At 35.5% G+C, this 15,113-nt stretch overlaps 1 protein-coding gene across 1 annotated transcript in view; it reads right to left on the bottom strand.

Moving 5' to 3' along the window:
- ABCB5 (ATP binding cassette subfamily B member 5) overlaps positions 1 to 1,975 on the bottom strand; it is a gene marked incomplete at both ends in the record, with an annotated part of 94,972 nt that extends 92,997 nt beyond the window's left edge. Inside the window, one exon of the mRNA XM_084230118.1 lies at positions 1,923 to 1,975. Coding sequence (XP_084086244.1) covers positions 1,923 to 1,975 — 53 coding nt within the window. The remainder of the gene's footprint in view (positions 1 to 1,922) is intronic.
- Positions 1,976 to 15,113: the final 13,138 nt, after the last annotated feature.

Here is a 15,113-nt window from a genome sequence, read left to right as displayed (position 1 = left end):
AATATGAAGATACTCAGTATAATCACCTGGAGAGTAAGTTGTTACTGGCTGTCTCTACCTTAGTTAGGGTAATGAAAGAAACTCTAGATCTTTATTACATTGTCATAAAATATAAATAATAATGAATTTGTCATCTAGACTAATTTTAAGTATACAGTTCAGTGGTATTAGGTACACTCATATTATTGTGCTACCATTACCACTACCCATTTACAGTACTCTCTTTATCTTGCAAAACTGAAATTCTATAACCATTCCAGTAAATAGTATCTCCCCATTTCCTCCCACTCCCAGCCTCTGGCCACCTCAGTCTTTCTGGGTCTACTGTATGTGTATACCACATTTTTGTTTATCCATTCCTCAATCACTGGACACTTGGATTGCTTCCACATTTTTGTTACTGTGAATAATGCTGCTATTAATATGGGTATACTAATATTTCTTCAAGTACTTAATTTCAGTTCTTTTGGCTATATAATCAAGAGTAGAATTGCTAGATCATATGCTAATTCTGTTTTTAATTTCTTGAGAAACCATCATACTGCTTTCCATAGCATCTGCATCATTTATATTCCCACAAACTATGCAAAAGGGTTCCAATTTCTTTACATCCTCACCAACACTTGTTATATTGTTTCTTTTTTATAATAATTAAAATAGTAACCATCCTAAGGTTGTGAGATAGCGGATTAGAATTTCTAACCCATTGTTAACATATTGCTCAAGAACAACTATGAGGTTTAAATGAAAGAAGTTCTACATTAAAGAAGTGTACAGCGAGTTTGGTCTCCCCTTGAAGATTTCATTTATTAGGTCCCATTTCAAGGAGGTCCAGTTGAAAATTTTAAGTTTCACCCACCAAGTTCAGGAATATCTGTCAATTAAACACATACACCCAACACATACCCTCACAAATATTCTGAAACATTAAAGGAAGATAGGAAAGGGATCAGAGTAAATTTTATAAGAAAGATGTCACAGAAGGATGAACTTCTGACTCTTTTCCAGCTTTATAACATATCGTTCCATCAGCTTTGATCAATGGTAAGTCATTTAATTTTGTTCCACCTGAAGTTAATAATTTACTTATGTATTGGGCCATTTTTCTCTGAGATGATTCACAGATGACCAAAAAAAAAAAAAAAAGGGTTTTAAGATTGCGAAGTCCCCTTTACCCATTCCATCCCAAATGCATATTTTAAAGTTTAAGACCCAGTAAGCTATCTTCTTTTGATAAATTTTGTTTTAGGGAACATTTATGTCCCATTGACCTTCAGGGAAATCCTTCAAAGGCAGCTTCTGGTGGTCTTTTAACTCCTTCTACCCATGTTGAGAGCAGAGAAGAGCAGATGGGCTGGAATGGCAAGAGCACCCTTTCTGGCTACTAGAAGCTCTATATTAATGAATCAAGTGATGTAGAGGCGAACTCTCCTGCTTTACAGATTATACATCGAAATGTAACACAATTGTCATGGGTAATGGAAATAAAATAGATTTTAAGTCACTTTCATTTTAAATATCTAAATTAAATTATTATATATGAAGATAATTTTGTAAAAATACATAATCATAGATATTCAATGAAAAAAATAATCAGAATCCAACATTTTATTTTAAAAGTGTAACATATGGAATGATAGATTCACAGAGAACTGAAATGAAATCACTTAGGGATTTTTTTCTAAAGTAAGCTACAAGAAATTGAAAAGAGGACATATCAGAAGTATTATATCAGTAAATCCTATAGCTATTATGCTTCCTAAAATTACTATTAAACCAGTAACACTAATTATGTTGATATTGCAAAATGCAAATATATTGCTATTTTCTGAAAAAACTATAAACATTTTTGCTAATCTGTGAAAATGATAAGGCATATTTGAAGTCGCAGAATACTTTTTGTAGAACTTAAGAAAACTTACTCATTTTTCTGATAATTTTCTTGCATCTCTTCAGCTCTTTCAGAATTTTCCATCTTGTTTATAATTTAATTATTCTGAAATTAAATATTTACAAATATCATGTGTATGTGTGATTTTATCAATTAGTTGATAGAAAGCATTTTTTGCATTCCTAAAAGCTTCTGAAATATGCTGCTCAGTTTCATCCTACCTCCTTTCTCTCCTCTCCAACTAAAGTTTGCATAGATTTTATTATTGATTTTAAAACTTCTTTGAATATTCTAGGCTTAGATTAGCTTATAAAAATTCTAGAAACAGAAAAGGTAAAAGGTAGAAAGCCATAATCCATGTACAATGCATGGTTTTTCAGGACAGTGAATTTATTTCTACTCCCACTCACTTTATGAAAACCTTTAAGGTATTTAGGCTTTTTTTCCTCTATAAAAAACTGATGCAGTAGTTTCTCTTTTCTAGTTCACGCAATATAAGTAAATTAGAGTTTCAGTAAAAAAAAATTTAGAATACTTTGACTACCTAGTCATCACTAAAATTTATCAAGCATAATGTATTATTTTATTTGTCATTTCATAATCTTAGCTTGTTATAAGATTGCAATTGTGTATATACATTATCATCTCATTACAAATGTACTGAGATTTTTTTATTCCATCTCATTTGTTAGGCATATATTACCTATATGGAGATGATTATAAGGACTGCAGATTTTAACTCTAGAGCATAATTACTAATTAATTAAATGCTACCAAAGAATCTCAAAAGGTTCATTTTTGAAATGGTTTTTCAAATGTTAAGTTTCTCCATAAATGTCTATCTCCCAAAGTGTCAGTAATATTTTTAGCACCTGTGAAGGAAAAAGCATGATACAAATACATTGGCCTATTTTTCCTTTTCCAGAAACCAATGGTCAGAACCTTACACAGGAAATTTTTATAAGAACTGTACTGACTTTACACCATTTACAGTTATTTGATGTGTAAGGGAAGTATTAAGCTCTACCAATCTTTTGAATTTTAAAATTTGTATATTAAAAAAAAACATTTGAAACTTACCTTGGTAAGTGTAAATCTGTTCTTTTACATCAAAATCATAGTATCTCTCCTCAACAAATAACCAACTGCACTCTTGTAACTGTGCTTTACCAAGCTTATTTTCTGATCGTGTCGTAATATCTGATTACAGTAATGGTGAATTTTCCAGGAAAAGCACACTATGTTCTTTATGTCATAATGCATGTGGGAAACAAGATGAGCAAAGAGAATTTATTGTGTCAAATAAACACTCTTTTTAAGTATCTGTAGCATCTATATACTGTTTTTTTTTCTAGTTACATAGTATTTTTCAGCTAGTTTATTATTATAGTACTTGAAATAACTAAAATCTCTTTAGCATTGTCAATGGCATATGTGCACAGCAAATATTCTTTGAATAATATTGTATATAGGATATTCAATTACCTTATTGTTGCTACCTAAAACAATCATCTACTTCTGATTTCCTTTTGTGCTTTGCTTATATTTATATTATGTTCATTGATACATTTTGCCATTTTTAAAATTCCAATTAAATTATATTTCTTTATCTATTCTTGAATTCATTGAATAAAGGTATTGAATTTATATAATGTATCAAATACTAGTTTATAAAAATGGAAAGTATATTTCCACTGAGTTGAGGAACTCAAATGCCTTACTTTTTCCCTCCATACTAGTGTCTTACTACTCAGTGTAGACCCAAGACCAGCAGTATCACCAATAATTAAGACCTTATTAAAGATGCAAAATTAAAAAAAATTCTTTTTGAATTAGGGCAAGATAAACATAAAACAACATCTTAAACATGTTGTAATTTAAGTTGTAATTTAGTGGCATTAAGTTGTAATTTAGTTGTAATTTAGTATATACACAATGTTGTGCAATCATCACCAGTACAGAACTTTAATCACCCCAAACTGAAACTCTTCCCCATTCCCTCCTCCCTCAAGTCCCTGGTAATCACTATTCTACTTTCTATCTCTATGATTTGCCTAGTCTAAGTGGCTCAGACAAAAAGAATTATACAATTTGTGTCCTACTGTGTCAGGCTTATTTTGGTTACCATTTTTAAGGCTAATACATACATTTTGTGTATCCATTCCTCTGTTGATGGACATTTGGATTGTTTCCAGCTTTTTTTTTTTGAAGATTTATTTATTTATGCATACAAGTGCTGGGCTACAGGCCAGAGTTGTGGGGGGTGAGAGGATTCACCAGAGACAGGGTGGGGAACAGAACAGGCAGATTGACCTAAGTACACTGCTGAGGGAGCAGCGGGTGAGTCAGGAGAGGTCTGCTGCGCCATGTGGGTAGCTCCCTGGCTGCCGGGAATCGAACTTGTGCTACAGAGGCTGTGGACAGCTTAATAGGTTGCGTCTTAATGCACTGTGCCACCAGGGAGGCCTGTTTCTACCTTTTGATGATTGTGAATAATGCTGCTATGAACATTGGTGCACAAGTATCTCTTTGAGTACCAACTTTCAATACTTTTGTGTATATACCCAGAAGGGGAAAATCTGGATTTAAAGCAACTTTATATATGTTTACCATTCCGAGGAACTGCCAAACTGTTTTTCACAGTGACTGTGGCAATTTACATTACCATCAGCAATGCACATGGCTTCCAATTTTCCACATCCTCACTAATACTTGTTATTTTCTGATAATAGTAATCCTAATAGGTATGAATGGTATCTCACTGTGTTTTTTTTAATTGCATTTCCCTAATCACTAGTGATTTGTGCATCTTAAAATATATTTAATGACCAGTTGTGTAACTTCTTTGCAGAAATGTTTATTCATGGCAGTTGCTCATGTAAAAAAAAAATTGTAGATGTGTTATGGGAGTTTTTTATGTATCCTAGATATTAAACTCTTATCAGACATAGGATTTGCAAATATTCTCTCCTAGTCTGTGGGTTGTCTTTTCATTCATTAGCCAGTATCCTTTGATGCACAAAAGTTTCAAATTTTGATGAAGACAAATTTATCTATTTTTTTCTTTTGTTTCCCAGGGTTTGGTGTCAAAGCAAAGAAACTGCTGAACCCAATGTTATAAAGCTTTTCCCTATGTTTTCCTCTGAAAGTTTAACAGTTTAGCACTTATATTTAGGTCTTTGACCCATTTTGAATAAATTTTTATGTAGTGTAATATAAAGGGTTTATTTTCACTTTTTCCAATTACTATTAATATGCAGAAAACATTTTTTTATATTCCACATATGAGGGAGATCATGTGATATTTGTCTTTTTTTTTTTTTAAAGATTTATTTATTTATTTATTTATTTATTTATACAAGCACTGGGTACAGTCAGAAGTGCGGGAGGGTGAGAGAATTCACCAGAGCCAGAGCGGGGTACAGAACAGGCAGACTGATGAAGTACACTGCTGAGGGGAGCAGCGGGTGGCAGGAGAGGTCTGTCGTACCATGTGGGATCCTGGCCTGGCAGCCGGGGATTGAACCGGCACTGCAGAAGCTGCGGGCAGCGTCGCAGCCCAGAGTTCAACCACTGCGCCACCAGGGGAGGCCCTGATAGTTGCTTTCTGTAACTTCTTTTAGTTGGTACATTACCCTCACAATTCATCCATGTTGTCAAGTGACAATATTTCCTCCTATTTTTTGTTAAATAATACTCCATCATTTACATTTGCTATATTTTCTTTACCCATTCATGCACTGATGAACACTTAGTTTATTTCCATGTCTTGATTACTGTAAATAATGCTGCAATGAACATAAGAAGTGCAGATATCTCTTTAATATAGTGATTTCATTTCCTTTAGATATGTACACAGAAGTGGAATTGCTGGATTATCTAGCATTTCTTTTTTAATACTTTGAGAAATCTCTATACTGCTTTCCATAGTGGCTGTATGGAATTATGTTTTACTTACTTTTGAAAACATGTGACACTTAATATTGTATAAATTTCAGGTATACAATATGCTACTTAATACATTCATATATCATAATATGATAGCCTTTGTAGCTATATTTATCACACTACAAATTATAGTATGATATTGTAGTCTGTATTCATTATATGGTACATTAGAATCACTATGGATTATTTATTAGTCACCGCAAGTTTGTACTATTAAACAACATAAATCTTCTCTTTCCATACCCACCCCACTCTCTGGAAACTACCATTTTACACTGTTTTTCATGAGTTTAACTTTTTTTTAGATTACAGATATAAGTAATATCATATAACACTTACATTTAACTTTTCTTTTTAAAATTCATTTCAGAAATGTAGAATTTTCAATTCCACCCAAGAACTATTGAATATACTCCTCATTTTGACAAGATTCTCCAGCTCTTTTGCATGCATGTCATGCACAGCTCCATTGTATCTAGCATTAAAGTCTTGACAAATAGAAGGCACTGAATTTTTTTTTTTAATAAGACACATGCTTTAGAGGCAGTTTTATCTTTTTTCACCTGCCAAATCTAAGGATATCAAAGTAAAGTTCAAATACAGAGCAATACTAACAAAATGTTCTTATCTATTGCCCATGCATGGTTTATAAATCTGATCAAAGGACTTCTGCATCAAAATCTCCTGGAGAGCCAGTTTATAAAAGCCAGAGTTGTATGCCTTATCTTTCATGTACTGAATGAGATTCTAAGTAATGTGGTAGAAAATCTTTTTCTACAAGCCAAGCGATGATATTTTTCACTTATTCATTCTGTAAATGAATATCTGGCAGGTTCTCTTAAAGCATTGAATAGCCTAACATTCTCTGCTGCCAAGGAGGTTATTATACTTTGTTACAGGGAAAGTTTCACACTTTTAACAAAAGTTATACATAAATAAGAAAAATGAGATAGTGGTAAGTTTTAGGCCTATAACTAAAACAGCAACGTGATAAAGAGTAAGATAGTAGCTATATTGTCTATTCAGGGAAAACCTCTTCTAGAAGGTAATGTTTTAAGTGAATGCTGAATTATAAGGCAGTGGTTTGTCATATAAAGATCAAGAAGAGTATCAGGCAGAGGATACATTATACATTAGAAAGAAACAGTGCATTGAGACAAAGTGACAAAAGATGAAACTAAGTCATAGGACAGTGAGGTTGTCATTATGTGGGAAGATACAGGTTAGCCATGATGGCAGCCCCCTTGCCTCTATACCACCTAATGTTTTGAAATTAAATTGTCTGAAACATATCAGGTGTGAGACACTGTGAGAAAATCAGGTAGTAATATCCAACAATGAGTAGATACAGTGAAAACAGAACTCTGAGTGTCTTATTGGCCTAAAAGACAGCTGTCAGCTAATCCTTACAGATTGTTAACTATGTCGAGATTTGATAGTAAGTTCTATAAGGGAAGCAAAGAAATGTAAATGTAGAAAGACCATTTTGTAATTCTCTTGTTTTAAAAAACAATCCTGTTTCAGGTGCTAAGATGGAAATCTATGACACTATCACTGTGAGAAGAAATCTTCTGAGTGGCACTTAATTTTCAAGTGTGCTTGGTAAGAATAATATGATGCATAGCTAAAATATACTGGTTGGATGGAAAGTATTGGTTTTTGATGAGATGAAGGAAGGTATAAATTTCATGAATGTTTCAAAAAGAATAAATTAAAAGTAGGAAGATCACTATTTCTGTCTTCTCCATAAAGCTATTATTTGCAAAATGGAGGAGAATTTTAGAATTCTCACAAGCTCCCACTGTTTTCATATACTCTCATATTCATACTTGAGCTCCTCAAATGCCATTCCCTTGCTCCCTCATTACATGACTAGCTTGATTGCAGAGTTGTGAATTAGATATAAGAACATTCAAAATACATATACCAAAAGTAACCATTTTTGGTTGTTACTTTTATGTGTCAATTTTATGTGTCAATTTGGTGGGCAGTGGAACTCAGTTGTTTGCTTAAACACTAGTACAAAGGTTATGAAGGTATTTTTAAGATGTGATTAACGTTTAAATCAGATTTTGAGTAAAATGAAAATTACTCTTCACAATGTGGGTACGTTTTATCCAGTCAAAGTTAAGAGACTGAGGACCTTTAAAAAAGGAGAGTTTTGCCTTCAGACTGACTTTACAGTCAAGATGTCAACTTCTTGGGCCTCCCCTGGTGGCGCAGCGGTTGAGCGCTGGGCTGTGGAGCTGCCTGTGGCCTCTGTAGCACTGGTTCGATTCCCCGAGAGACCTCTCCTGCCGCCCTCTGCTCCCCTCAGCAGTGTACTTCGGTCCTTCTGCCTGTTCTGCCCCCCACTCTGGCTCTGGTGAGTTCTCTCGCCCTCCCGTGCTTCTGACTGTACCCAGTGCTTGTGTGGATGGATAAATCTTTAAAAAATAAATAAATTAATTAATTAATTAATTAAAAATGAAATAAAAAAAAAAAGACGTCAACTTCTTGCCAGAATTTTTAGCTTTCTACTTGTGCCCAAGATTTTGGACTTGCCAGCCACCATCTTCATATGAGTCAATTCCTTAAAATCAACTAATCTCTCTATCTATACATATACAAATATATAGTTAAAAGAAAAAAAAAACTTCATCTGAATAACTCTAACAGTCCCAGCAAGATAGGAAGTTATGTGATTAGCAGTAAATGGAGTGACTATTCTAGCATATGAAAAGAACATTATGATCTAAAATGGTTTTACCTCACAGAGGAGGAGAACCCTGAGGTTAGTCCTTGGAGGACAGTTAAAATTTCAATAATAATAAATGGAGATGTGTGGAGGAGGAACAAGAGAATTTCAGGAATGCAAAGGTGAATTATCTCACAATAGAGAAATGAAGCAGTCTGGTTAGAACAAACAGTTCATACAGGAATGGAAAGATATAAGGTAGATAAGATTATAGAAGACACTTACCTGTTTTTTTAGGGCAACTATTTCAATTTTCTGAGTATAACAAGTGTAGGTTCATTGGTAACTAAAAGGACGAGGGGAAAGGCCAGATTCAGGTAGACCCTCTCTAGTCTAGCTTGATAGGAATAAGGAAAACATATTTGAAAGATATTTTTAAGGGAGGGTTGAAAGGATAAAAATTCAGAGAATAAGAAAGAAGGTATGAAAAATAAAAGTTTAATAACTAAACTTCAGAAACTGGCAACAAAAGACTAGCAAAGATAGAAATGGGGGAAGTCAGGAGGGGGAACTGGTTGGGGAAAAAGGTGACATTCATTTAAAAAAATGGGTTGATACTAGAGTGTCCCAGTAACACATGTGACACACAGATGGAAATATGGTAATGATAATTAGGAAAATTGCCAAACTAGAAATATACTTACAACAGTCAGCTGTACAGAAGGAATTAAAACTGAGAATAAGTTCAATTTGATATTCCAACAGTATTATATAAAAAAAGAGACAAAATGGTACAGTACAGAGGTAAAGAGTTTTGCTTATAGAGCAGGGCTTTCCAATAGAACTGCAAAAATGGAGGTACCTTCTGTATTGTCCAATAAGATAACTACTAAGCATCTGCAGTGACTGAGCACTTGCAGTGTGGCTAGTGAGGGAATTAAATGTCTAATTTCATGTAATAAGTTCAGTTGGAATCAAATAGCCACATAGGGCTAGTGGTTATACTGAAAGCGCAGTTTCTGAGTAAAACTGTCTAGACTCAATTTTTGGATTCCCCAATTATTATGCATATAACTTTGGACAGTCATAGTCTGCAATTCAGTAACATCAGTTTTCCCTTTTTGAATTGTATAACCACAGCAAGTCCTCACTTAAAGCCATGGATCAGTTTTGGAAAATGTACTTTAAACAAAATGACTTAAAATGAAATCAGTTTTACCATAGACTAATTGATATAAATAAGAGTTCAGTTCCTATGACATATTTCTAGTCACAAAAACATCATTAAACTTATAAACAAAGATGCAAAATTTCTAATATTGAACAATAATTTATATTAATTAATTCATTTTTCAAGCTGTTTATTCAGGCTCAGGGTCATGGATAGCTGGAACATATCCAGGTGGCTTAGGATGCAAGGTGGAAACCAACCCTGCATAAGATGCCATTCCATTGTAAGGCACACTCATACTCACACCCAGAATTATATCATTTATACATGGCAGTTAACCTAACAAGTACTTCTCTGTGATGTGGGAGGAAATTGGTGTACCTGGACAAAACCCAGGCAATATGGGGAGAATATGCAAACTCTACGCAGACAATGGCCCTGCTAGGAATTGATTTTTTCTCATAATGTTATAACAAAAAGATGTGAACAAAATGACATTATTCCAGGACCTGCTATATTTGCTCCATTTTGTGACTGTAAGGCATCTGAGCCTTATCAGTTACAAAATGTCAGTGTAAGATTACTATTTAAAAAAACAAATTAGAGGGCCTCCCCGGTGGCGCAGGGGTTGAGTGCTGGGTTGCGAAGCTGCCCGCAGCCTCTGCAGCGCCAGTTCAATCCCCAGCTGCTCCCCGGCCACCGAAGGAGGGTCCCGCATGGCGCGCAGACCTCTCCTGCCGCCCGCTGCTCCCCTCAGCAGTGTACTTCAGTCTGCCTGCTCTGCTCCCCGCTCTGGCTCTGGTGAATTCTCTCACCCTACCGTGCTTCTGACTGTACCAGTGCTTGTATAAATAAATAAAAATAAATCTTAAAAAGAATAAATAAATAAACAAATTAGAATTAGGGATCAAAATGATAAAATAGGAGTTTTCTACCATCTTCCCCCCAAAAATACCAACTTAGACACTCACAAACAAGAGTGCCTTCGTGGAATAATGGGAATCCAATACAGAAGTTCTAGCACACTGTTGGAGCAAAGTCATTCAAAACTGAATGAATTAAAGAATGTAAGAAGAACAGTTTCACTTTGCTATTTATACATGTAGCCACTAAAGACACCCATTTCTTTCTGACTCCAGAATACAAGGGTATGCTATGTGATTGAGAGACAGGGAGTGTCCGAGAGAAGAGCAGAAGAGCTCAGAATGGAACATATCACAGGATGCAGATTGTACTACGTGGTATAGTCCATCAGGAAACTAAATCTTAGCTGCTAAAAATATCTTGCCTGCAAATCTTCTCAGTAGACTCATGGGTTACTCCACTGTTCTGTATGTCTCACTCACACTTCCACCACCACCCCGGCTCTCTTCCATAGACAGCTCTCTGTGCTAATCACTGACAGTCCTAGAAACAAGCCTTTGAGGACAGCTTGTAAACACAGGCACACAAACACATGGAACACACAGAGCAGTCCTGTGGAACTGGGAAAAAACACAAAACTAAACGTTAACCTAGAGAAACCAAGAAATGAGAAACTGTCAGCACCTTCTCTGATTTTGTTGGATTGAGTAAAGGCATACCAATGTTAAGAATTCCTTTCCAAAAGGTGACAAAAAGTGTGTAGCAGACCTCAACCATTAGCTAAGAAAAAAGAAAAAAAAGCAAAGACTCAAATAAAATCAACATGAAAGAAGATATTAAAACCAGTAATACAGAAATATAAAAGCATGACACTACTATGAAAATTATATACCATAATTTAAACTAGATAATCTAGAAGAAATAGTTGTCTAGAGAAAACACAGCCTACCAAGACCAAATCATGAACAGAAAATCTGAGTAGGTCAATGAATAAGGAGATTAATTTAGTAATCAAAAACCTCCCAACAATGAAAATCCCAGGGTCAGATGATTTCTGTGGCAAATTCTACTACACATTTAATGAATTAAAGTAAATCATTCTCAAGCTGTTTTGGAAAAACTGAAGGAGAAAGAACACTTCTACATTCATTTTACAAGGCTAGCAATGCCTGACACTAAAGCCAGAAAAAGATACTGTAAGATTATTCCTTTTGGGACCTCCCCTGTGGTGCAGCGGGTTGAGCGCTGGGTTGCGAAGCTGCCCGCAGCCTCTGCAGTGCCGGTTCAATCCCCGGTCCCTGGGCGAGGGTCCCACATGGCACGCAGACCTCTCCTGCCGCCTGCTACTCCCCTCAGCAGTGTATTTCGTCAGTCTGCCTGTTCTGTTCTCCGCTCTGTCTCTGGTGAATTCTCTCACCCTCCCGCGCTTCTGACTGTACTCAGCGCTTGTATAAACAAACAAACAAACAGACAAATAAATAAATAAATAAATTGATACAAAAATTGTCAACACAATGCTAGAAAACCAAATTTAACAGCATATTAAAAGTTTCATACACTGTGATTAAATGGGATCCATCCCTGGGATGCAAGGATGGTTCAAAATACACAAGTCAATACATATGATACATTACATTAATAAAATGAATGACAAAAAATTATGCAATCAGCTCAACAGATGCAGAAAAAGCATTTGAAAAAAATAATATCATTTATGATCCACCTTTCAACAAATTGAGTATGGAAGTAATGTACCTCAATGTAATAAAATGCATTTATGATAAGCCCATAACTAACATCATACTCAAAGGCATAAGACAAGGGTGCTCGCTCTCATCACATCTATTTAACATAGTGGTGGAAGTCCTAGCAGAAGCAATTAGGAAAGAAAAATAATATCAAAATAAAGAAAAGGAGATTATCAATGTTTGCAGATGACATGATCTTCTAACTCTACCAAAAAGCTCCAGCCCAAAACCAAAGAGAAGAGAAGGAGGCTGCAAGTGGCCACAGTGAATACAGTCTGCTTAGGGGAGTCAGCAGGGCCTGGAACTGGTATGATTGCTGGTACGTATTCCCTTGAACACTTGGGGAGTATAGGATCTTGGTGCATAGTGTCCCTAGACTTGTTGGCAGGGAACTCCTAAACTACAGGCTTCAGAATGCAATGCGTGAGTTCCCACCTACCTTCTATGCTGCACAACCTCTGGGCCTAAGCCCATGGTGTATTGTCAGAAACTATGCATAACCAAAGTGAAAACAGTTTGTGAAATGGGCATCCTGGTTGCTGGTGGCCAGTGTGGGAAGCCAAGAGTGTTATCTACCTTCCCACTGAATGCTTTTTTGGGCTTCCCCTTAAGTTCCTAACTGGACTGCTAGAGAATGCAGAAATCCTAGGGAGAAGATTTAAAACAGCAGAATGGGGTCTCCCTGGTGGTGCAGCGGGTTGAGCACCGTGCTGTGAAGCTGTCCACAGCCTCTGCACGCGGGTTCGATTCCCGGTCTGCCAGGGAGAAACCCACATGGCATGGCAGACCTCTTCTGCCTCGCCTGCTGCTCCCTTCAGCAGTGTCTTCGGTCCATCTGCCTGTTCTACTCCCCGTTCTGTCTCTGGTGAATTATCTCACCCTCCCGCGCCTCTGACTGTATCCCAGTTCTTGTATAAATAAACAAAAAAATCTTAAAAAAAATAAAACAGCAGAATGATCAGACAAAAATATACAACACACAGTAATTTCCCTTGAGATCTCTAGGGAGTATGATACTACAAGAAAAGACAACTCTCCAGAACTCAATTTCAAAAATTTGGAAGGTCTTATCTTTCCATCAGACAGAGAATTGCCATGATAAAGAAATTCCAAGAAATTGGAAAAAAAAGGAGGAAAAAAATGAGTGTCGTGAAAAAATGTAATTAATTAGCAGAAATTAGAAATTAAAGGTTTATACAGAAAATAAGGGAGTTTCAGGGTGCAAAAAATGATCCATAGAGGAGATATAAAATTCTTCAGAATGCTGTGGAAGCAGACAGACCAAATGGTGGGCTGAATTAGTCACCCTGAAGATTATAATACATGAAGGACCCAGGTGGAGATATATGTTGGAAAAAAGAGGAATAAACACTTTGATGTATTTCCAGCTTTATTAGGAAGGGCAACATAAGGATAATAGGTATCCATGAGGATAATAGAGAGAACAGAATTTATTCAAATAAATTATAGAGGAAAATTCTTTAAATCTAGGGACTGATTTAAACATACAAGTTCATGGAGCTAAAAAACATCTGGCTATTTAAATGCAATAACACACCAAGACACATATTGTGAAACTACCAAGAGCTCAAGACAAAGAATAATGCAAATGGCAAGGGAAAAGAAATAGGTAAGATAAAAAGGAAATCCCATCAGGCTGACATCAGAGTTGTCTGAGGAAACTATGGGTAAGGAGAAATGGACTGACATATTTAAAATATTAATGATAAAAATTGATAAAAAATATGAAAAACAGATAAAAACACAAGAATACTATATCCTACAAGACTCTCCCTTAGATATGAGGGAGAAATAAAGGTCTTCACAGAGAAACAGAAGCTAAGTGAGTATACCAACACCAGACAGACCTCCACTATAAGAAGTGTTGAAAGGGGCTCTCCTATCTAAATCAAAGAGAAGAAATTCCACAATTTCTCCTGGGTGTGGGGTGTAGCATATACAGTTGTTAAGGAGTGACATTGTACACCTAAAACTTATCCATTGTTGTAAACCAGAATTATCTCTATTTAAAAAAAGATGAGAACTTAAAAACACAAGAAAGAATAAGTGTTGAGGAGGACATGGAGAAAAGGGAATCTTTGTACACATTGGTAGGTTCAGCTACCATGGAAAATGGTATGAAGAGATGTTAAAATATTAAAAATGGAACTATCATATGATCTAGCAATTCCACCTTTGGTTATAAATACAAAAAGATAGCAGCACTCCCATGTTTATTACACTATACTCATGCTAGCTAAGGTATGGAAACAAACTAAGTGTCCAACAGTGGATGAATGCATAAAGATGTGGTAAACTATATATAGCAGAATTTCATTCAGCTATAAGAAAGAAGGAAATCCTGCCATTCTAGCAACATGGATAGACCTTGGGAGCATTATGCTAAGTGAGATAAATCAAACAGTGAAAGACAAATACTGTGTGATCTCATGTATATCTGGAATTTAAAAATCCAAACTTGTAGTTTAAAAACTGAGAGTAGAATGGTTGTTTCTCTAGAGGATGGGAAGTGGGGAACTGAGGTGATGTTGGTCAAAGGGTGAAAACTTCTAGTGAGAAGATTATGAGTACATTCTAGAGATCTATATACAGCATTGTGGTTGTTGTCAACAAAACTGTATAATGTACTTCGAAGTTGCTAAGAAACTAGATATTAAATGTTCTCACTACAAAATGAAATTATAATTACCATGTGATGTGATGGAGGTATTAGCTAATGCTATGGCAGTCATCATACTACAGTATGACATATTCAACATGTCAAATCAAGATGGTATATACCTTAAAATTACA

The sequence above is a fragment of the Talpa europaea genome, assembly GCF_964194135.1.
Source record: "Talpa europaea genome assembly, chromosome: 3".
NCBI lineage: Eukaryota > Metazoa > Chordata > Mammalia > Eulipotyphla > Talpidae > Talpa > Talpa europaea.
The sequence above is the reverse complement of the archived record's forward strand: the minus strand, read 5'-3'. Positions and strand labels throughout refer to the sequence as shown.